General features: G+C 40.7%; 1 protein-coding gene across 5 annotated transcripts in view; it reads left to right on the top strand.

The window, feature by feature from the left end:
- Positions 1-25,032, top strand: part of LOC139758172 (RNA-binding protein 25-like) — a 419,675-nt gene that overhangs the window by 372,681 nt on the left and 21,962 nt on the right. For 4 of the 5 annotated variants that reach the window (XM_071679363.1, XM_071679360.1, XM_071679361.1 and 1 more), the window contains 4 exons: positions 3,531-3,656; positions 5,866-5,928; positions 6,080-6,213; positions 22,689-22,835. In XM_071679363.1, coding sequence (XP_071535464.1) covers positions 3,531-3,656; positions 5,866-5,928; positions 6,080-6,213; positions 22,689-22,835 — 470 coding nt within the window. The remainder of the gene's footprint in view (positions 1-3,530; positions 3,657-5,865; positions 5,929-6,079; positions 6,214-22,688; positions 22,836-25,032) is intronic. The other variant, XM_071679362.1, reaches the window with a different exon arrangement.

Raw genomic sequence — 25,032 nt, 5'->3', positions numbered from 1 at the left:
TAGACAACAAAGGCCACATTTGTTCACATTCAGTCTCTAGCTGTCATTTATAATGCACTGAAACCATAGCTCCCGTTCCACATCCAGGCACCGCAGAACTTTCCATGGTTTATCTCAGATGCTTCACATTCCCTGGTTCAATCCATTGACAGCACATCGACCCCAGTATACCACATCGTTCCAATTCCCTCTATTCCTTGCACGCCTTTCACCCTCCTGCATGTTTAGGCCCTGATCTCTCAATATCTTTTTACTCCTTCTTCCACCTCCAATTTGGTCTCCCACTTCTCCTTGTTCCCTCCACCTCTGACACATATATCCTCTTGGTCAATCTTTCCTCACTCATTCTCTCCATGTGACCAAACCATTTCAAAACACCCTCTTCTGCTCTCTCAGCCACACTTTTTATTACCACACATCTCTCTTACCCTATTATTACTTACTCGATCAAACCACCTCACACCACATATTGTCCTCAAACATCTCATTTCCAGCATATCCACCCTCCTCTGCAGAACTCTATCTATAGCCCACGCCTTGCAACCATATAACATTATTGGAACCACTATTCCTTCAAACATACCCATTTTTGCTTTCCGATATAATGTTCTTGACTTCCAGACATTCTTCTATGCTCCCAGAACTTTCGCCCCCCTCTCCCACCCTATGATTCACTTCCACTTCCATGGTTCCATTCACTGCCAAATCCACTCCCGGATATCTAAAACACTTCACTTCCTCCAGTTTTTCTCCATTCAAACTTACCTCCCAATTGACTTGTCCCTCAGCTCTACTGTACCTAATAACCTTGCTCTTATTCACATTTACTCTTAACTTTCTTCTTTCACACACTTTACCAAACTCAGTCACCAGCTTCTGCAGTTTCTCACATGAGTCAGCCACCAGCGCTGTATCATCAGCGAACAACAACTGACTCACTTCCCAAGCTCTCTCATCCACAACAGACTGCATACTTGCCCCTCTTTCCAAAACTCTTGCATTCACCTCCCTAACAACCCCATCCATAAACAAATTAAACTACCATGGAGACATCACACACCCCTGCCGCAAACCTACATTCACTGAGAACCAATCACTTTCCTCTCTTCCTACACGTACACATGCCTTACATCCTCGATAAAAACTTTTCGCTGCTTCTAACAACTTGCCTCCCACGCCATATACTCTTAATACCTTCCACAGAGCATCTCTGTCAACTCTATCATGTGCCTTTTCCAGATCCATAAATGCTACATACAAATTCATTTGCTTTTCTAAGCTTTTCTCACATACATTCTTCAAAGCAAACACCTGATGCCACACATCCTCTACCACTTCTGAAACCACACTGCTCTTCCCCAATCTGATGCTCTGTACATGCCTTCACTCTCTCAATCAATACCCTCCCATATAATTTACCAGGAATACTCAACAAACTTTTTTTTTTTTTTTCCGCTGTCTCCCGCATTTGCGAGGTAGCGCAAGGAAACAGATGAAAGAAATGGCCCAACCCACCCCCATACACATGTATATACTTACGTCCACACACGCAAATATACATACCTACACAGCTTTCCATGGTTTACCCCAGACGCTTCACATGCCCTGATTCAATCCACTGACAGCACGTCAACCCCGGTATACTACATCGCTCCAATTCACTCTATTCCTTGCCCTCCTTTCACCCTCCTGCATGTTCAGGCCCCGATCACACAAAATCTTCTTCACTCCATCTTTCCACCTCCAATTTGGTCTCCCTCTCCTCCTCGTTTCCTCCACCTCCGACACATATATCCTCTTGGTCAATCTTTCCTCACTCATTCTCTCCATGTGCCCAAACCATTTCAAAACACCCTCTTCTGCTCTCTCAACCACGCTCTTTTTTATTTCCACACATCTCTCTTACCCTTACGTTACTTACTCGATCAAACCACCTCACACCACACATTGTCCTCAAACATCTCATTTCCAGCACATCCATCCTCCTGCGCACCACTCTATCCATAGCCCACGCCTCGCAACCATACAACATTGTTGGAACCACTATTCCTTCAAACATACCCATTTTTGCTTTCCGAGATAATGTTCTCGACTTCCACACATTCTTCAAGGCTCCCAGAATTTTCGCCCCCTCCCCCACCCTATGATCCACTTCCGCTTCCATGGTTCCATCCGCTGCCAGATCCACTCCCAGATATCTAAAACACTTCACTTCCTCCAGTTTTTCTCCATTCAAACTCACCTCCCAATTGACTTGACCCTCAACCCTACTGTACCTAATAACCTTGCTCTTATTCACATTTACTCTTAACTTTCTTCTTTCACAAACTTTACCAAACTCAGTCACCAGCTTCTGCAGTTTCTCACATGAATCAGCCACCAGCGCTGTATCATCAGCGAACAACAACTGACTCACTTCCCAAGCTCTCTCATCCCCAACAGACTTCATACTTGCCCCTCTTTCCAAAACTCTTGCATTCACCTCCCTAACAACCCCATCCATAAACAAATTAAACAACCATGGAGACATCACACACCCCTGCCGCAAACCTACATTCACTGAGAACCAATCACTTTCCTCTCTTCCTACACGTACACATGCCTTACATCCTCGATAAAAACTTTTCACTGCTTCTAACAACTTGCCTCCCACACCATATATTCTTAATACCTTCCACAGAGCATCTCTATCAACTCTATCATATGCCTTCTCCAGATCCATAAATGCTACATACAAATCCATTTGCTTTTCTAAGTATTTCTCAGATACATACTTCAAAGCAAACACCTGATCCACACATCCTCTACCACTTCTGAAACCACACTGCTCTTCCCCAATCTGATGCTCTGTACATGCCTTCACCCTCTCAATCAATACCCTCCCATATAATTTACCAGGAATACTCAACAAACTTATACCTCTGTAATTTGAGCACTCACTCTTATCCCCTTTGCCTTTGTACAATGGCACTATGCAGGCATTCCGCCAATCCTCAGGCACCTCACCGTGAGTCATACATACATTGAATAACCTTACCAACCAGTCAACAATACAGTCACCCCCTTTTTTTAATAAATTCCACAGCAATACCATCCAACCCGTGCTGCCTTGCCAGCTTTCATCTTCCGCAAAGCTTTTACTACTTCTCTGTTTACCAAATCATTTTCCCTAACCCTCTCACTTTGCACACCACCTCGACCAAAACACCCTATATCTGCCACTCTATCCCCTTTTAGAAATTGAAATACAAGGAGCAGAGGGTTTCCAGCCCCCCCCACTCCTGCCTCTTTTAGTCTCCTTCTACAACATGTGGGGAATATGTGGGAAGTATTCTTTGTCCCCTATCCCCAGAGGGGATATATTTTACAAAAAAAAAAAAAAAAAAAAGTACTGGGATGAGTAGTTGCACTGTTAAGGGGTTAAAATACTTGTTGGAGTTTAGAAATTACTTAATGTTTCCACAGTGTATATTGTGTCTACTTGTGAGTCATTTACTAGTTATGATATTTCACATTATATTTGTCTTCAGATGCTTTTTTGTCATCTGCGGAAACCACACCACAACCAGCTAAAAGAAAGAAGTATGATGTGAAGGATGTTTTTAACCAAGATGATGATGACTTGCCAGCAAAGAAGAAGAAGCTGCCTCTTCCAGGTATGTACCAATGTCGGATATCATTGACAAATATATGAATATTTAAGTAAGTAATGAAGCCCTTCACATGTATATTTGGCTGGCCCTGTATTGGCATTCCAGTTGTGGTTATTGACAAGTTAAACTGGATGTGATTCTACCATAATAGATGTTTAACAAAGATGATGTATATATTTAATGATTTTGTAAAGTGAGTACCTCATGAATATGATTTGACTTTATACTGTTATGGATTCTTTGCTTAACAGGTTCACATTACTATATTGACACACTGAGAGTCCCAAGTAAGGTGACTCTCCCACCTTCCTAGGGTCCTGGGATCTCAGTTGATTTCATGCTTTTGTCAAAAGTGTTTGTGTTTTTCTTGTTTAGATGCATTCTAATTGAAGAGGAAAAATATCTCCAAAATGACCTTGAAATGTTTATCTGGAATTTTTTTCAATAAAGATGTAGGATAGGTATTTCTATTGAAATCATGTTGTAAAATTAGATATTTTTAATCTCTTAACGTCTCCAGATGGATATAAATGCAAGCTGAGTGACGCCTCTAGATGGATATTTACAAATTGCGTTTTGTTCCTCCCTTTCAAAGCCACACATCAAGCCTGTTTGGTGCCTGAGGCAGCAGTGTGTGATAACATATACCCACAGTCAGTTATGATCTGGTCATGCCAATGAGAGCACATTTTCATGAGTTTTCTAGGAAGGACACAGAGTGGCTTTTAGCTAGATTTGGAGGACCAGGCAGATGATGGTCCTCAGTGATTTGATAGATCATGTGGAGAGTGATTTTATGGATGCTGACTCTTCCAGCATTGGAAGGTAACCAAGATAAGAACGGAGAAGGTAACCAAGATAAGACCGGAGAAGGTTTTCTTGTAAAAGTGCACTGTTGCCAGTGCCCACCTTATGTTGACAACACTGCTTCTGATTGGTGTGGTTGGTAATTTTCCAAACTTTTATTATTGATTTTTTGACTTTTTTTTTGATAACATTCATTATAACAAGAGAATATTAAATATATAAGATAAAACATAGTAAGAATCGGTAATCAATTTTTTGGTGTAAGTAAAATAAACCTGACATGTTGTAACATCTAACATTATCCCCATATTTACTATTGCATTTTTTAATGCATTGTGCGGAAAAATCTGCAAAATTCCCTTACATTATTACTGTGAAACTAGTGGATGATATGTTGTAGGACGTGTTTTTCGTAATGTGAATATCCTTGAATTTGTAAGGGTAGATAAGATTTTTTAATGTGAAAACATGAATTTTAAGGGTTGGAAAGGAAGAGTTAGTGGTATGTTTAGGGATTAATATGCATTTATAAATATTTAGAATTAATGTGTAATTTGTAGAAATGATAGATATTCACTTATGTCTGTAACTTTCATTAGAACTAAAGCATAGGTAAAGATATGAGGATAAGTAATATGGATATAACTCCATCTCCATGGGTCCTGGGTGTCAAGGTCTTGTTCAGTTACTAGTACCAAATATGTTTGTAATTTTCACCCCAAAAAGGGTCACTACATCAAGATCATCCAACTTTAGCTTCGTTGTCTTTATCCAAACAAATAGCACTATAGATTTTAGCCTTCATTTGCTGCCTTTTTTGAAGAACATTTATGGCCTTCATGGCATCAGCAGCTGAATATTTGCACTTTAGAATATATATACATCCGTTGGGAATGCTTTAAGGTTATTCACCATTGTTCTTATAATCACTGGTATTTTAAAACAGCTTTCAAAGTTTAACACTAAAATAGTAGTGCTAAGACCACATTAAAAACAATTGTGAAAACACGTGCACAGACCATGTCTTGGGAGAACTGAGACATAGTAGGACAGATGAGCCAGGCAAATGATGAGAGATCCAGCCACCAACAACACATGAGAAAATGAAAGCCAGTGAAGTGCAAAAAAAAAAAGTAAACGTTATGCTTATGTACAAAACTTCATGCGAGTAATGTTTTATGAAAACCTTAGATTTATATTTAGTGATACGTAAAATCATGCTTGAAAACTCTGAGAGAGTTAACATAATAATGTTGAATATTTCATTGGCTTTGAATAAGAATTTTCTTTCTTTACCTTTTCAGTATTGATTATAAATAGTTCTCTTTTAGTGTTTTGAAATATAGTTGAACATTCTTGGCTTTTCATATATCGGTTTAAATGTATTTTTTTTTGTCATTTATAGAACGGACTCTGAGTGCAAAGGAAGATCCCCTGCAAAAATTGTTAAGAAATTCAATAGAACCAGGTAATACTATGATTACTAGAACTGAATACCACAAATTGTAATGTTAGTTATTGGTTAGGTTTGGCAGGAATTTGACATATTTAGGTGCATTTTTAATATATCAGGCATTTATTTTGCTATTTTATTAAGATTCCTTTGTTTCTAACCCAAGGAAAGGACAAGAGTGGCAAGGAGAAGGGTGGTGGAGAAGAGAAGCGTAAACACATAAAGAGTATGATTGACAAGATTCCCACGAGTAAAGACGAACTCTTTGCATATCCCATAGATTCTTCTCTTGTGGACAATGTAAGTGTTGAAGATTGCTGTTTGTAAGATACATCTTACTTATGACTGTATTAGGTTTAGATTCTTAAGATTTTGGATGATTGCTGTGAAAATGTGCAGTGTTTCCAGAGGCCTGTACCTAATATACCAACTGCTATTATGTAATGTGTCTACCAAATATTCCAACGAACAGCTATTATCTAATATGGTTATCTAATGTTCCAACCTACGTCTTCTACCTAATGCTCTTAGCCAGTGTCTACCTAATGCTCCTGTCTGATGTTCATACCTACAACTACTCTCTGTTACCCCTACCATTTTACCTAAAGCCAGGGCTAGCGCATAGCACTCAACACAGAAAATTCACCAGTAGAGGTAGGAAGGATGAGTTGTGTGAGTTAATTGTTTGTCAAGTGTTATGACTGACAAGGAGAAAATGTTTGTTTGTGGACAGAATGCCAGCAGTCCACATGTATGTGAGGCAGAAGGAAAAGTCATCTACTTAGGTCAGAGAAGTGCAACTTGACAACCACTGAAGTGGTGGCTCATTACTCAGTCACTGACTTTCCCGATACCCAGGCAATTGATACTAGTAATATAGCTACCTGTTCGGTGGCTGCCTACCACCCACCATAGGTACTTTGAGGAATGTGTAGAAAGAGGGGTCACAGTCTCTTAAGGCAAAGATGGGTGTGTGTTGTTATGGTAGTCATGACTTTTGTATTGACGAGAGGCATGTATAAAAGAAAGCGGCAAGAGGTAAAGAGAAATGTGCAAGATTTGAAAAAGAGGGCAAATGAGCATTGGGGTGAGAAGGTATCATTAAATTTTAGGGAAAATAAAAAGATGTTTTGAAAGGAGGTAAATAACCTATGTAAGACAAGATGTGCATGTTTATCAGGGAAATAATGCAAATGATTGCGAGATGTATAAAAGAAGGAGGCGGGAGGTCAAGAGAAAGGTGCAAGAGGTGAAAAAGAGGGCAAATGAGAGTTGGGGTGAGAGTGTCATTAAATTTTAGGGAGAATAAAAGGATATTTTGGCTCTGAGTGAAACGAAGCTGAAAGGTAAAGGGGAAGAGTGGTTTGGGAATGTCTTGGGAGTAAAGTTAGGTGAGAGGACAAGAGCAAGGGAAGGAGTAGCACTACTCCTGAAACAGGAGAGGTGGGAGTATGTGATAGAGTGTAAGAAAGTAAACTCTAGATTGATATGGGTAAAACTGAAAGTTGATGGAGAGGTGCATATGCACCTGGGCATGAGAAGAAAGATCATGAGAGGCAAGTGTTTTGGGAGCAGCTGAATGAGTGTGTTAGTAGTTTTGATGCATGAGACCAGGTTATAGTGATGGGTGATTTGAATTCAAAGATGAGTAATGTGGCAGTTGAGGGAATAATTGGTATGCATGGGGTGTTCAGTGTTGTAAATGGAAATGGTGAAGAGCTTGTAGATTTATGTGCTGAAAAAGGACTTTTGATTGGGAATACCTGGTTTAAAAAGAGATATACATAAATATACGTATGTAAGTAGGAAAGATGGCCAGAGAGCGTTACTGGATTACATGTAAATTGATAGGCACGTGAAAGAGAGACTTTTAGATGTTAATGTGCTGAGAGGTGCAACTGGAGGGATGTCTGATCATTATCTTGTGGAGGCGAATTTGAAGATTTGTAGAGGTTTGCAGAAAAGAAGAGAGAATGTTGGGGTGAAAAGAGTGGTTAGAGTAAGTGAGCTTTGGAAGGAGACTTGTGTGATGAAGTACCAGGAGAGACTGAGCACAGAATGTGAAAAGGTGAGAACAAAGGAGGTAAGGGGAATGGGGGAGGAATGGGATGTATTTAGGGAAGCAGTGATGGCTTGCGCAAAAGCGTGGGAGGTGGGCAGATTAGAAAGGGTAGTGAGTGGTGGGATGAAGAAGTAAGATTATTAGTGAAAGAGAAGAGAGAGGTATTTGGACGGTTTTTGCAGGGAAATAATGCAAATGAGTGGGAGATGTATAAATGAAAGAGGCAGGAGGACAAGAGAAAGGTGCAAGAGGTGAAAAAGAGGGCAAATGAGAGTTGGGGTGAGAGAGTATCATTAAATCTTAGGGAGAATAAAAAGATGCTTTGGAAGGAGGTAAATAAAGTGCGTAAGACAAGGGAACAAATGGGAACTTCAGTGAAGGGCACTAATGGGGAAGTGATAACAAGTAGTGGTGATGTGAGAAGGAGATGGAGTGAGTATTTTGAAGGTTTGTTGAATGTGTTTGGTGATAGAGTGGCAGGTGTAGGGTGTTTTGGTCGAGGTGGTGTGCAAAGTGAGAGGGTTAGGGAAAATGATTTGGTAAACAGAGAAGAGGTAGTAAAAGCTTTGCGAAAGATGAAAGCCGGCAAGGCAGCGGGTTTGGATGGTATTGCAGTGGAATTTATTAAAAAAGGCGGTGACTGTATTGTTGACTGGTTGGTAAGGTTATTTAATGTATGTATGACTCATGGTGAGGTGCCTGAGGATTGGCGGAATGCTTGCATAGTGCCATTGTACAGAGGCAAAGGGGACAAAGGTGAGTGCTCAAATTACAGAGGTATAAGTATTGTTGAGTATTTTTTTGAGTATTTGTTAAGTATTATTAAGTATATAAGTCTATTGAGTATTTTATTGAGTATTTGTATTGAGTATTGAGGGTATTGATTGAGAGGGTGAAGGCATGTACAGAGCATCAGACTGGGGAAGAGCAGTGTGGTTTCAGAAGTGGTAGAAGATGTGTGGATCAGGTGTTTGCTTTGAAGAATGTATGTGAGAAATACTTAGAAAAGCAAATGGATTTGTATGTAGCATTTATGGATCTGGAGAAGGCATATGATAGAGTTGATAGAGATGCTCTGTGGAAGGTATTAAGAATATATGGCGTGGGAGGCAAGTTGTTAGAAGGAGTGAAAAGTTTTTATTGGGGATGTAAGGCATGTGTACTTGTAGGAAGTGAGGAAAGTGATTGGTTCTCAGTGAAAGTAGGTTTGTGTCAGGGGTGTGTGATGTCTCCATGGTTGTTTAATTTGTTTATGGATGGGGTTGTTAGGGAGTTGAATGCAAGAGTTTTGGAAAGAGGGGCAAGTATTCAGTCTGTTGTGGATGAGAGCTTGGGAAGTGAGTCAGTTGTTGTTCGCTTATGATACAGCATTGTTGGCTGATTCATGTGAGAAACTGCAGAAGCTGGTGACTGAGTTTGGTAAAGTGTGTGAAAGAAGAAAGTTGAGAGTAAATGTGAGTAAGAGCAAGGTTATTAGGTACAGTAGGGTTGAGGGTCAAGTCAATTAGGAGGTAAGTTTGAATGGAGAAAAACTGGAGGAAGTGAAGTGTTTTAGATATCTGGGAGTGGATTTGGCAGTGTATGGAACCATGGAAGCAGAAGTGAATCATAGGGTGGGGGAGGGGGCAAAAATTTTGGGAGCGTTGAAGAATGTGTGGAAGTCAAGAACATTATATCGGAAAGCAAAAATGGGTATGTTTGAAGGAATAGTGGTTCCAACAATGTTATATGGTTGCAAGCATGGGCTATGGATAGAGTTGTGCACAGGAGGGTGGATGTGCTGGAAATGAGATGTTTGAGGACAATATGTGGTGTGAGGTGGTTTGATCGAGTAAGTAATGTAAGGGTAAGAGAGATGTGTGGTAATAAAAAGAGTGTGGTTGAGAGAGCAGAAGAAGGTGTTTTGAAATGGTTTGGTCACCTGGAGAGAATGAGTGAGGAAATATTGACCAAGAGGATATATGTGTCAGAGGTGGAGGGAACGAGGAGAAGTGGCAGATCAAATTGGAGGTGGAAAGATGGATTGAAAAAGATTTTGAGTGATCAGGGCCTGAACATGCAGGAGGGTGAAAGGCTTGGAGGAATAGAGTGAATTGGAACGATGTGGTATACCGGGGTCGACGTGCTGACAGTGGATTGAACCAGGGCATGTGAAGCGTCTGGGGTAAACCATGGAAAGTTCTGTGGGCCCTGGATATGGAAAGGGAGCTGTGGTTTTGGTGCATTATTACATGACAGCTAGAGACTGAGTGTGAACGAATGTGACCTTTGTTCTCTTTTCCTAGCGCTACCTCGTACACATGAGGGGGGAGGGGGTTGTTATTTCATGTGTGGCACGGTTGTGATGGGAATGAATAAAGGCAGACAGTATGAATTATGTACGTGTATATATGTATAAGTCTGCGTGTGTATATATATGTATACATTGAGATGTATAGGTATGTATATTTGCGTGTGTGGACGTGTATGTATATACATGTGGGTGGGTTGGGCCATTCTTTCGTCTGTTTCCTTGCGCTACCTTTTTAACGTGGGAGACAGCGACAAAGCAAAATAAAGAAAAATAATTAATATAGATAAATAATGTGTTGGAAAGTAAATGTTTGAGGACAATGTGTGGTTTGAGTATGTTTGACCAAGTTGGAAATGTTAGGGTAAAAGAGAAGTTTGGAAGTAAAAAAAGTACATATGAAAGAACTAAGGAGGATAAGGAGAGGGGTGACTTATAGTGAAAACATGGAGGAAATAAGGAATAAACAGAGGAGAAGGTAGAAAGATAAATGGAAAAATGCATTAAGGGCTCTACCTGAATATGCAGGAGGGTGTAAGATGTGCAGGTGACTTAGTAATTTGGAGCGGTTTTATTGCATATATATGTATAATTGGTGCATATGCACCTGGGCATGAGAAGAAAGATCATGAGAGGCAAGTGTTTTGGGAGCAGCTGAATGAGTGTGTTAGCGGTTTTGATGCACGAGACCGGGTTATAGTGATGGGTGATTTGAATGCAAAGGTGAGTAATGTGGCAGTTGAGGGAATAATTGGTATGCATGGGGTGTTCAGTGTTGTAAATGGAAATGGTGAAGAGCTTGTGGATTTGTGTGCTGAAAAAGGACTAATGATTGGGAATACCTGGTTTAAAAAGCGAGATATACATAAGTATACTTATGTAAGTAGGAGAGATGGCCAGAGAGCGTTATTGGATTACGTGTTAATTGACAGGCGTGCGAAAGAGAGACTTTTGGATGTTAATGTGCTGAGAGGTGCAACTGGAGGGATGTCTGATCATTATCTTCTGGAGGCTAAGGTGAAGATTAGTATGGGTTTTCAGAAAAGAGGAGTGAATGTTGGGGTGAAGAAGGTGGTGAGAGTAAGTGAGCTTGGGAAGGAGACCTGTGTGGGGAAGTACCAGGAGAGACTGTGTACAGAATGGAAAAAGGTGAGAACAATGGAAGTAAGGGGAGTGGGGGAGGAATGGGATGTATTTAGGGAATCAGTGATGGATTGCGCAAAAGATGCTTGTGGCATGAGAAGAGTGGGAGGTGGGCTGTTTAGAAAGGGTAGTGAGTGGTGGGATGAAGAAGTAAGAGTATTAGTGAAAGAGAAGAGAGAGGCATTTGGACGATTTTTGCAGGGAAAAAATGCAATTGAGTGGGAGATGTATAAAAGAAAGAGACAGGAGGTCAAGAGAAAGGTGCAAGAGGTGAAAAAAAGGGCAAATGAGAGTTGGGGTGAGAGACTATCAGTAAATTTTAGGGAGAATAAAAAGATGTTCTGGAAGGAGGTAAATAGGGTGCGTAAGACAAGGGAGCAAATGGGAACTTCAGTGAAGGGCGTAAATGGGGAGGTGATAACAAGTAGTGGTGATGTGAGAAGGAGATGGAATGAGTATTTTGAAGGTTTGTTGAATGTGTCTGATGACAGAGTGGCAGATATAGGGTGTTTTGGTCGAGGTGGTGTGCAAAGTGAGAGGGTTAGGGAAAATGATTTGGTAAACAGAGAAGAGGTAGTAAAAGCTTTGCGGAAGATGAAAGCCGGCAAGGCAGCAGGTTTGGATGGTATTGCAGTGGAATTTATTAAAAAAGGGGGTGACTGTATTGTTGACTGGTTGGTAAGGTTATTTAGTGTGTGTGTGACTCATGGTGAGGTGCCTGAGGATTGGCGGAATGCGTGCATAGTGCCATTGTACAAAGGCAAAGGGGATAAGAGTGAGTGCTCAAATTACAGAGGTATAAGTTTGTTGAGTATTCCTGGTAAATTATATGGGAGGGTATTGATTGAGAGGGTGAAGGCATGTACAGAGCATCAGATTGGGGAAGAGCAGTGCGGTTTCAGAAGTGGTAGAGGATGTGTGGATCAGGTGTTTGCTTTGAAGAATGTATGTGAGAAATACTTAGAAAAGCAAATGGATTTGTATGTAGCATTTATGGATCTGGAGAAGGCATATGATAGAGTTGATAGAGATGCTCTGTGGAAGGTATTAAGAATATATGGTGTGGGAGGCAAGTTGTTAGAAGCAGTGAAAAGTTTTTATCGAGGATGTAAGGCATGTGTACGTGTAGGAAGAGAGGAAAGTGATTGGTTCTCAGTGAATGTAGGTTTGCGGCAGGGGTGTGTGATGTCTCCATGGTTGTTTAATTTGTTTATGGATGGGGTTGTTAGGGAGGTAAATGCAAGAGTCCTGGAAAGAGGGGCAAGTATGAAGTCTGTTGGGGATGAGAGAGCTTGGGAAGTGAGTCAGTTGTTGTTCGCTGATGATACAGCGCTGGTGGCTGATTCATGTGAGAAACTGCAGAAGCTGGTGACTGAGTTTGGTAAAGTGTGTGGAAGAAGAAAGTTAAGAGTAAATGTGAATAAGAGCAAGGTTATTAGGTACAGTAGGGTTGAGGGTCAAGTCAATTGGGAGGTGAGTTTGAATGGAGAAAAACTGGAGGAAGTGAAGTGTTTTAGATATCTGGGAGTGGATCTGTCAGCGGATGGAACCATGGAAGCGGAAGTGGATCATAGGGTGGGGGAGGGGGCGAAAATTTTGGGAGCCTTGAAAAATGTGTGGAAGTCGAGAACATTATCTCGGAAAGCAAAAATGGGTATGTTTGAAGGAATAGTGGTTCCAACAATGTTGTATGGTTGCGAGGCGTGGGCTATGGATAGAGTTGTGCGCAGGAGGATTGATGTGCTGGAAATGAGATGTTTGAGGACAATGTGTGGTGTGAGGTGGTTTGATCGAGTAAGTAACGTAAGGGTAAGAGAGATGTGTGGAAATAAAAAGAGCGTGGTTGAGAGAGCAGAAGAGGGTGTTTTGAAATGGTTTGGTCACATGGAGAGAATGAGTGAGGAAAGATTGACCAAGAGGATATATGTGTCGGAGGTGGAGGGAACGAGGAGAAGAGGGAGACCAAATTGGAGGTGGAAAGATGGAGTGAAAAAGATTTTGTGTGATCGGGGCCTGAGCATGCAGGAGGGTGAAAGGAGGGCAAGGAATAGAGTGAATTAGAGCGATGTGGTATACAGGGGTTGACGTGCTGTCAGTGGATTGAATCAAGGCATGTGAAGCGTCTGGGGTAAACCATGGAAAGCTGTGTAGGTATGTATATTTGCGTGTGTGGACGTGTGTATGTACATGTGTATGGGGGGGGGGGGTTGGGCCATTTCTTTCGTCTGTTTCCTTGCGCTACCTCGCAAACGCGGGAGACAGCGACAAAGTATAAAAAAAAAAAAAAAAAAAAAAAATATGTATACTGTATGGGAGGGTGTTGTAATATCTCTACTCTCACAGTTTTCTGAATTTACATATTCTGTCTGCAATAATCATGTCTTTAGTCATTCTGATCCATTCATACACTACACTTATACTATAAAAGTTTTTCCTTGAATCTTTTTTAAAAGATTTCTTCCTAATTTCATGTTATATCCTCTTGTTGTTTTAATCCTGCATCTCTGGAAGAACTGTTCACTGTCCACACTGTCATTCTGTTTTTAGAAATGAAAGGTTATGATCAGGTTACTCCTCCTCCTTTTCTCTCCCAAGAGGGCAAATTTAAAGCCTCAAGCCTTTCTCTGTAACTTATTCTCTTACTTCTGTAATATTTTTTGTTGCCCTTCTCTGGACTTTCTCTATTATATCTTTGTATTTCATTAGATGTAATGAGCAAATTTGAGTAGCATATCCTAGTTTTGGCCTTATTTAGGTTATGAACAGCTTCCTAAATATTTCCTTATTCACATACATGAAGATCATTTTGATATTTGCCTGCAGACAGTGTGTCTCTTTAACTCTTCTCCAAGTAAAGGAATTTGATAACAGGTTATGGGTGATGTTGACCCCCAAGTCTTTTTCACACACAGAATAATGAAGCTTATTTCCTGCTATGTAGTAACTCTGACAGCTAGAGAATGGATTGGAGGGTGGATGTGGCCTTTCTTTATCTGTTCCTGATTCTACCTTGCTGAACATAGGAAACGGTGATCAAGTATGAAGAAGATGATAATCGTGTTGAGGCCTTTTTCCAATTTGTCCCTTCCTCATTCATCTGCATTTACTTAGGTTAAATCTCATCAACTTTGGAGACTGTTCAGATCCCCTTGTAATTCCAAGCTGAGGCAGTACCCCTCATTTTTACTTCCTAAATAACGTTTGTGTCATCTGCATACACATTCAGGTATTAGTCCTTCCTAAACATCCACCCTCCTCTGCACAGCCTTATCTTTAATCCATGTCATGCATCCATATGATATTGTTGGGACTACTATACCTATGCCTGTTTCTGCCGTTCCAGATAATGATCACTCTTTCCGCACATTCTTCAGCACTCCCATATTGGATTTCAGACTGTATGTACTAAGTACTACTTCTTTCGAGTGTAACAGCTTGCATAAACACTGTCGATGAAACTAGTTGTGGCAAGTAGAGAATCTTGTTTTTGTGCAGTATTGCCATGATTGGAAGGTCAATAAACAGTCGATGAAACTAGTTGTGGCAAGTAGAGAATTGTTTTAATGCAATATTGCCATGATTGGAAGGTCAGTAAACACTCAATGAAACTAGTTGTGGCAAGTAGAGAATGTTGTTTTAATGCAGTATTGTTATGATTGGAAGGTCAATAAACACTGTCGATGAAACAAGTTGTGGCAAGTAGAGAATGTTGTTTTAATGCACTATTGCCATGATTGGAAGGTCATTAGACTAGACAGACTGAAGTGATCATTTGAGTGCTGAAGGGAGATTTGAAAGTTAAAAGTAGTATAATTTCTCACTTCTGAATGTAGGATTGGTGTATAAGTGGGTAGGGGTAGAAACTTTGAAAAGTTGTAGAGAATAGCATAGATCAACCTCAGATGGTTTGAGGCCAGATATAATTATACAGGGAAGTGACATTTTGAAATTTTTTTTCTAAGTTGATTAGAGGAAAGATGTAAATAACTGATCACATATGATAGTGTGTATGAGTAAGTGGATAATATATGAATTAAACAAAGTCCTGTGGAAAAGACCATAAGTATAGATGATTGAATTTAGATTTATAATTCCATGTGGTGATGAAAATATAATTTTCATGGAGCACTTTTAGTATAGGAGGAAACTCTGTTGAAGGAAAGGTTAGAGATTTCTCTTGTTGCACCTTTCATGCTTGTATTTTGATGATTTGATAACCTAGATATTTAGATGTAAATGCCCCATAAGATTTTATCACCCTCTATTGACCACTTTAGACTTTCTCTGCATTTGTACTTCAGCCTTTCTTGAATCCAACAGATTCATGTGTTCCTGATGAAACAGACATATCAGTTTAGTAAGTATGGCTTAGGAAGTTTTACCTGACATTGATGGTCAGCAAGTTAATGGTCAAATATCTTGCAGTAACTTGAATCAGGGAAGTATATTACTAGTAGTAGGTAGTTGTTGGTAGGCAGCCACCAACCAGGGAGGTATAATACTGGCTCTACCTGCCTGGGTATCAAGAGGGTCAGTGATGTCTGCATAGTGAGCCAGCCCTTCAGTGGTTATTAAGTTGCACTCCTTTGACCCAAATGGGTGTTTTTTTGTTTTTTTTTTCTTTCCCCACACTTGACCTGCTGGCATTTTGTCCCCAAACATACAATATCTCCTTGTGATGCATAACTCTTGACAAACACTTAACTCACACAACTCATTCTTCATAACTAGATTTTTCTGTGGTGAGTGCTTTGCCTTTTGGCAAGATGGTTGGAGCAAGAGATAGAACTAGTCGGTAGGAACATCGGACAGGAGCATTAAGTAGGAACATTAGGTAGAAGTAGTAGGTAGGAACATTTAGTTTGGAGCATTAGGTAGAAGTAGTAGGCTGGAACATTAGGCAGACATTAGTTAATAGTAGTTGATGGGAACATTAGGTAGGAGCCTCTGAAATTACTCTGCTAGGGTTGCAGCACTGAAGTTCACTAGTTATGAAGAGTTTTGCCATAACCACCCCCTTGAGGGAGGTCTCAGAAGTAACAGCATCAGAGACATAGATAGATAGATAGTTCTTGCCTTCAGGCAAGTCATTTATGTAGATGTAGAACAGAATCCTCTGCCACTCCATGGGTCATCAAGATATTTGGAGAAGGCTTCTCTGACATTCATCTTCTGTTCTCTCCTGAGATAATCTATCCATTGAAAGAGCTTTCACTGTATTCCTGCCAGATGATCCAGCTTTTTAATCAGCCACCCGTGCTGGACTTTGTCAAATGCTTCCTAGCATTCCAGACACATACAATCTACCCAGCCTTCCCATCTATCTAAGACAGAGTTCAGTGTCTTGTAGGAATGTAAGAGACTTATTACACATGACCTTTTGCTAAAAGCTGTACTGTTTCTCACTTAGGGATTTCTGATCTGTAGTGTCATTTATTTGCTAACTAATTATCTCAAGAACTGTACAAACCACACTTGTCAGTTTGACTAGTCTGTAGTTAAGTGCCTCTTCTTGGTCTCCCTTCTTATAGCTAGGAATGATGTTCACCCCTTTTCATTTCCTTAGCACTCTGCCTCTCTCCAGTGACATCTTGAACAGTATTTTAAGAGGTTTATCTAGCATATATGCACATATCTTCAGCACATATGGTGAAATTTCATCAGGAACATGAACCATGTATGGGTCAAGATGTTAAAATTTGTTAAATGTCTTTTTTATATATATTTTTTTTGAAACTGCCACCACTTTCCATCTCACTGTTGTTAAGGCTTGTGTCTTCCACTCTGAAAACACTTATGAACTTGTAATGCAGTTCCTCACATGAGTCTTCCTGACAGGTGCTCACTGCAGGAAAATAGAGTTATGAAAAAATGAGTTGTGTGAGTTAAGCTTTGTCAAGTGTGATGTTGTGACAGAATGCCAGCAGTCCAGCTGTGGATGAGGCAGAAAGAAAAGTAAACTTTTTCAACAACTTTCCTCTAAATAATCCCTTAGCATGATTAGTTACTATTTAGCTGATAACCAACTCCAAATGAATTCATGGAAATTTTTTGGATTTTCTTCTGCCTTGAAAATGGTATTCTTTTCAAAGTCTCCTTGTTCCTCCTATTTTTTTTTTTATTACACTATACTTGTTCCAGTACTTGTTTACTACACTATAATTGTTCCTATACTTGCTCCCATATCCCAAGGGATAGGAAAGAAAGAATACTTCCCACATATTCCCTGTGTGTTGTAGAAAGTGACTAAAGAAGGCGGGAGTGGGGGCTGGAACCCACCCCCTTTTATTTAAATTTCAAAAAAGGGAAACAAGAAGGAGTAGAGTGGGGAGTGTTCATCCTCCTGGAAGGCTCAGATTAGTGTGTCTGAATGTGTATGGGTGTATCCAAGATGAGAAAAAAGGAGAGAGAGGTAGTATGTTTGAGGAAAGGAACCTGGATGTTTTGGCTCTTGAGTGAAATGAAGCTCAAGGGTAAAGGGGAAGAGTGGTTTGGGGATGTCTTGGGTGTAAAGTCAGGGATTAGTGAGAGGACAAGAGCAAAGGAAGGAGTAGCACTACTCCGGAAGCAGGAATCGTGGGAGTATGTTATAGTGTAAGAAAGTAAACTCTAGATTGATATGGGTAAAACTGAAGGTGGATGGAGAGAGATATAGGGTGATTATTGATGCCAATGTACCTGGTCATGAGAAGAAAGATCATGAGCGGCAAGTGTTTTGGGAGCAGCTGAGTGAGTGTATTTGCAGTTTGGTTGCCTGAGACTCGGTTATAGTGATGGATGTGATTTGAATGCAAAGGTGAGTTATGTAGCAGTTGAGGGTATAATTGGTGTACATGGGGTGTTCAGTGTTGTAAATGGAAATGGTGAAGAGCTTTTAGATTTGTGTGCTGAAAAAGGACTGGTGTGTAAAAGAGAGACTTTTGGATGTTAATGCTCTGAGAGGGGCATCTGGAGGGATGTCTGATCACTATCTTGTTGAGGCAAAGATGAAGATTTGTAGAGATTTTCAGAAGAGATAATGTTAGGGAGAAGAGAGTGGTGAGAGTGGGTGAGCTTGGAATGGAGACTTGTATGAGGAAGTACCAGGAGAGATTGAGTGTAGAATGGCAAAAAGTGAGAGCAAATGACATAAAGGGAGTACGGGAGGAATGGGGTGTATTTAGGGAAGCAGTTATGGCTTGGGCAAAAGATGTATGTGGCTTGAGAAGCATAGGAGGTGGGCAGATTAGAAAGGGTAGTGAGTGGTGGGATGAAGAAGTAAGATTATTTGTGAAAGAGAAGAGAGGCATTTGGACAAGTTTTGCAGGGAAATTGTGCAAGTGACATGGAGATGTATAAAAGAAAGCGGCAGGAGGTCAAGAGAAAGATGCACGAGTTGAAAAAGAGGACAAATGGGAGATAGGGTGAGAGAGTATCATTAAATTTTAGGGAGAATAAAAAGAAGAAAGCTGAGAGTAAATGTGAATAAGAGCAAGGATATTAGGTACAGTAGGGTTGAGGGGCAAGTCAATTGGGAGGTAAGTTTGAATGGAGAAAAACTGGAGTAAGTGAAGTATTTTAGATATCTGGGAGTGGATTTGGCAGCGGATGGAATCATGGAAGCGGAAGCGAGTCACAGAGTGGGGAGGGGACGAAAGTTCTGGAGCATTGAAAAATGTGTGGAAGGCAAGAACATTATCTCGGAAAGCAAAAATGGTCATGTGTGAAGGAATAGCGGTTCCAACAATGCTATATGGTAGCAAGGCATGGGCTATAGATAGACTTGTGCTCAAGAGGGTGGATGTGTTGGAAATGAGATGTTTGAGGACAATATGTGGTGTGAGGTGGTTTGATCGAGTAAGTAATGAAAGGGTAAGAGAGATGAGTGGTAATAAAATGAGTGTGGTTGAGAGAGCAGAAAAGAGTGTTTTGAAATGGTTTGGTCTCATGGAGAGAATGAGTGAGGAAAGATTGACAAAGAGGATATATGTGTCAGAGGTGGAGGGAACGAGAAGTGGGAGACCAAATTGGAGGTAGAAAGATGGAGTGAAAAAGATTTTGAGTGATCGGGGCCTGACTATGCAGGAGGATGAAAGGCATACAAGGAATAGAGTAAATTGGAATGATGTGGTGTACCGGGATCGACATGCTGTCAGTGGATTGAACCAGGGCATGTGAAACGTCTAGGGTAAACCATGGAAAGTTTTGTGGGGCGTGGATGTGGAAAGGGAGCTGTGGTTTTGGTGCATTATACATGACAGCTAGAGACTGAGTGTGAACAAATGTGGCCTTTGTTGTCTTTTCTAGCACTACCTCGTGTGCATGCGGGGGGAGGGTGTTGTCATTTCATGTGTGGCGGGGTGGTGATGGGAATGAATAAAGGCAGCAAGTATGAATTATGTACATGTATATATATATGTATGCATCTGTGTATATGTTTATACGTATGTGTATGTATATATATGTATACGTTGAAATGTATAGGTATGTATATCTGTGTGTGGACGTGTATTTATATACATGTTTATGTGGGTGGGTTGGGCCATTCTTTTGTCTGTTTCCTTGTGCTGCCTTGCTAATGCAGGAGACAGCGACAAAGTGTAATAGTAATAATAAAAAAAAAGATGTTTTGGAAGGGGGTAAATAACATGCGTAAGACAAGAGAACAAATGGGAACATCGGTGAAGAGAGCAAATGGGAAGTTAATAACAAGTAGTGATGAAGTGAGAGGGAGATGGAGTAAGTATTTTGAAGGTTTGTTGAATGTGTTTGATGATAGAGTGGCAGATATAGGGTGTTTATGCGAAGTGAGAAGGTCAGGGAAAATGGTTTGGTAAACAAAGAAGAGGTAGTGAAGGCTTAGCGGAATATGTAAGCTGGAAAGGCAGTAGCTTTGGTTGGTATTGCTGTGGAGCTTTTAAAAAGAGGGGGGGGGTGACTGTTTTTGATTGGTTGGCAAGGATATTCAGTGTATGTATGGATCATGGTGAAATGCCTGAGGATTGGCAGAATGCATGCATAGTGCCATTGTACAAAGACAAAAGGGATAAAGGTGAGTGTTCAAATTACAGAGGCATAAGTTTGTTGAGTATTCCTGGGAAATTATATGGGAGGGTATTGATTGAGAGGGTAAAGGCATGTGCAGAGCATCAGATTGAGGAAGAGCAGTATGGTTTCAGAAGTGGTAGAGGATGTGTGGATCAGGTGTTTGCTTTGAAGAATGTATGTGAGAAATATTAGAAAAACAAATGGATTTGTATGTAGCATTTATGGATCCGGAGAAGGTATATGTTAAGAGTGGTAGAGATGCTTTGTGTGAGGTTTTAATAGTATATAGTGTGGGAAGTAAGTTGTTAGAAGCAGTGAAAAGTTTTTATCGAGGATGTAAGGCATGTGTACGAGTAGGAAGAGAGGAAAGTGATTGGTTCCCAGTGAAGGTTGTTTGTGGCGAGGGTGTGATGTCCCCATGGTTGTTTAACTTTCTAATGGATAGGGTGGTTAAGGAAGTGAATGCAAGAGTTTTGGAGAGAGGGGCAAGTGTGCAGTTTGTTGTGGATGAGAGGGCCTTGGAAGTAAGTCAGTTACCGTTCGCTGATGATACAGCACTGATGGCTAATTCGGGTGAGAAGCTGCAGAAGTTGGTGACTGAGTTTGGTAAAGTGTGTGAAAGGAGAAAGTTGGGAGGAATGTGAATAAGAGCAAGGTTATTAGGTTAGGTTCAGTAGGGTTGAGGGATAAGTTAATTGGGAGGTAAGTTTGATTGGAGAAAAACTAGAGGAAGTGAAGTGTTTTAGATATCTGGGAGTAGATTTAGCAGCGTATGTAACCATGGAAGCAGAAGCAAGTCACAGGGTGGGGGAGGGGGCAAATGTTCTGGGTGCTTTGAAGAATGTGTGGAAGGCGAGAATGTTATCTTGGAGAGCAAAAGTGGGTATGTATGAAGGAATTGTGATTCCAACAATGTTATATGGTTGTGAGGCATGGGCCATAGATAGGGTTGTGCAGAGGGTGGATGTGTTGGAAATGAAATTTTGAGGATAGTATGTGGTGTGAACTGGTTTGATCGAGTAAGAAATGAAAGGATAAGAGAGATGTGAGGTGATAAAGATAGTGTGGTAGAGAGAGCAGGAAAGGGTATATTGAAATGCTTTGGACACATGGAGAGAATGAGTGCGGAAAGATTGATAAACAGGATATATGTGTTAGAGGTCGAGGGAACGAGGAGAAGTGGGAGACCAAATTGAAGGTGGAAGGATGGAGTGAAAAAGATTTTCAGCGATTAGGGCCTGAACATGCATAAGGGTGAAAGGTGTGTAAGGAATAGAGTGAATTGGAACGATGTGGTATACCAGGATTGACGTGCTGTCAATGGATTGAACCAGGGCATGTGAAGCATATGTGATAAACCATGGAAAGTTTTGTGGGGCATGGATGTGGAAAGGGAACTGTGGTTTCAATGCATTATACATGACAGCTAGAGACTGAGTGTGAACGAATGTGGCCTTTGTTGTCTTTTTCAAGCGCTACCTCATGTGCTTGCGCGCGCGGGGGGGGGGGGGGTGTCATTTCATGTGTGGTGGGGTGGCGACGGGAAGGAATAAAGGCAGCAAGTATGAATTATGTACATGTGTATATATGTATATGTCTGTGTATGTATATATATGTATACATTAAAATGTATAGGTATGTATATGTGCGTGTGTGGACGTGTATGTATATACATGTGAATGGGTTGGGCCATTCTTTCATCTGTTTCCTTGTGCTGCCTCGCTAACGCGGGAGGCAGCGACAAAGTATAATACATATAATATGAATATATAAGGTCACTAACTTCCTCTCTCATGCATCTTTCATGGTCTGTAACCTGATACCAAGCTGCTGTTCTTCCTCCTCTAATAGTGTTAACTTCTGATCCATTTCCTGATCATTTCAAACAGCCTCTCTGAACAGCTGACCTTAGGTGTTTCATTTGAATCCATATCTGTAGATCTTTATTTGATCCCCAGTATCCTCAGTCGTGTTTTAGTATCTTTATGTAGAATATTCTTAGACCAAATCAATTTTATGTACTTCCGTTCATCTTTTGTATAGAATACTTCTCCTCCTTGTACCTTCTGCTGCCCTAATACTCATATAACTTACTGAACTAGCTGATCATCTACTCGTGCTCCTTTTTTGATGTTGACATTAAACAGGTACTGTGTTGTGCACAATGCTTTGTAAACTTTTATCTTTGTTTCAGCTGACCACCATATATTTTTGATTTGATAGACATAAAATGATTCTGCTATAATTTTGCAGGTGCTAATGGAGAAAAGAATTCGGCCATGGATAAATAAGAAAATAATTGAATATATTGGAGAACCGGAGCCCACCTTAGTTGACTTTATCTGCTCTAAGGTTCTTGTTGGATCGGAACCACAGTCACTTCTAAATGATGTGCAGATGGTAAGTGTTGTACAATTTATTTGATCAGTTATCTAAAATGATATGGAAAGTTGTGTAGTTAGAGGATCAGTTTCTTAGTTACTAGGGAGCTAATGAATGACATTGTCAGGAGTCTCAGGCCTCTCACTCAGTCGGTCTGAGGTGCCTGGCGTGAGAGGACTTGGCCAGTGGCCTGCTAAGGATGAGGCACTAAAGGCTAGGAAGCAGCACTAGAGTCCATCAGTTATAGACTCTTTTGCTGTGGCCATCCCCTTGCGGGAGTTCTGGAACAGAACAGGCATGAGAGATATAGATAGATACAAACACACTCCAGTGTGGGGAGGTAGTTAACAATGTCCTTCACTGGCTCCATAGCAAATGAGAAAAAGTGAGCAATTTATACAAAATTGTAGGATATGGGAGCTTCATATGTTGTTAAATCCATGATAGGATAAAGAATTGGTGGGTGATTATTTGGAACTCTCCAGAAATGATGAAAGCCTTGTGACAGTGTTGTATGACAAAGTGAATAGAAACAGAAATTTGCTATACCTTCAAACATAACCCATTTTGGCCTTCCAAAGCAAGGACCTCTCATAACCTCCCATAACCTTCGCTTTTACCCCCACTCCATGACTCGCTTTTGCTTTAGTTGTTTCATTCACGATCATGTCCACTCCTAGGTATTTAAATCACTTATTTGCCTCAAATTTTTCTCCATTCAAAGTTCATCCCTAACTAATTTCACTAAACCTGATAACCTTGCCTTTATTCAAGTTTACTTTCAACTTCCTCCTTTCACACACCTACAAACTTGGTTACCAACTTTTGCACTTTCTTATTGGAATCTGCAACCAATGCTCTATCATCAGCAAACAATAACTGATTATCCTCCTGAGCCCATTCATCCTCTACTAACTGCATACTCACCCCTCTCTTCATGACCCTCTCTTTTACCTTCCTCACCATATACAAACTCAGCAGCCATTATGACACACACACCCCTGCTGTAAACCATCCTTCACTTGGAACCACTCAGTTTTGTCTCTTCCCACTCATACACATGCCTTATATTTTTTTATATATTTTGCTTTGTTGCTGTCTCCCGCGTTTGCGAGGTAGCGCAAGGAAACAGACGAAAGAAACGGCCCAACCCACCCCCATACACAATGTATATACATACACGTCCACACACGCAAATATACATACCTATACATCTCATTGTACACATATATATACACACACAGACACATACATATATACCCATGCACACAATTCACACTGTCTGCCTTTATTCATTCCCATCGCCACCTCGCCACACATGGAATACCATCCCCCTCCCCCCTCATGTGTGCGAGGTAGCTCTAGGAAAAGACAACAAAGGCCCCATTCGTTCACACTCAGTCTCTAGCTGTCATGCAATGATGCGCGAAACCACAGCTCCCTTTCCACATCCAGGTCCCACACAACTTTCCATGGTTTACCCCAGACGCTTCACATGCCTTACACCCTTGAAAAAATTTCTTGCTACCTCTAGCAGCTTTGCTTCCACACCATACCCTAAAGACCTTCCATAAGGCATCTCTTTTCATCCCTGTTGTATGCTTTCTCCAGATCCTAAATTGCTACTTGAAAATCCTTGTTTCTCAAAGTATCTCTCGCATACAATTTATTAAACAAGCACTTGATCCACACATCTTCTACCACTGAAAATCACAGTTTCTCCACAATCTGATGCTCTGTACATTCCTTTACCAACAGTTATTACTGTACTGTACAACTTACATTAGGCTTTCACCACCTCTTCTTTTCACTAAACCACTCTCCATGACTCTCTCACTTCACATATCATCCAGATCCAAACACCCTACATCTGCTACCATATCATCAATCCCATTTGAGAGTCCTTCAAAATGCTCTCTCTATCTCCTCACTTCATCACTGCCTAGATACCACTTCCCCACATTCCCCCTTTGTGATGTTCCCATGTTTTTCATACACTATTAACCTCCTTCCAAAATATCATATTCTCCCCAAAGTTTACTTGATACTCACTCACCCCAACTCTCATTTGCCATCTTTTTCAATCCCTACTCCTTCTTCATGACCTTTTTCTGCTTCTTCATATATCTTATCCAATCATTTGCACTCCATCCTTGTAAATACTGCCCTTATACCTCTCTCTTCTGTTTCACTAGCAACTTCTTCATCCCACCAC

Source organism: Panulirus ornatus, chromosome 29, assembly GCF_036320965.1.
Source record: "Panulirus ornatus isolate Po-2019 chromosome 29, ASM3632096v1, whole genome shotgun sequence".
NCBI classification, from domain to species: Eukaryota; Metazoa; Arthropoda; class Malacostraca; order Decapoda; family Palinuridae; genus Panulirus; species Panulirus ornatus.
This window is presented reverse-complemented; position numbering and strand designations above follow the sequence as displayed.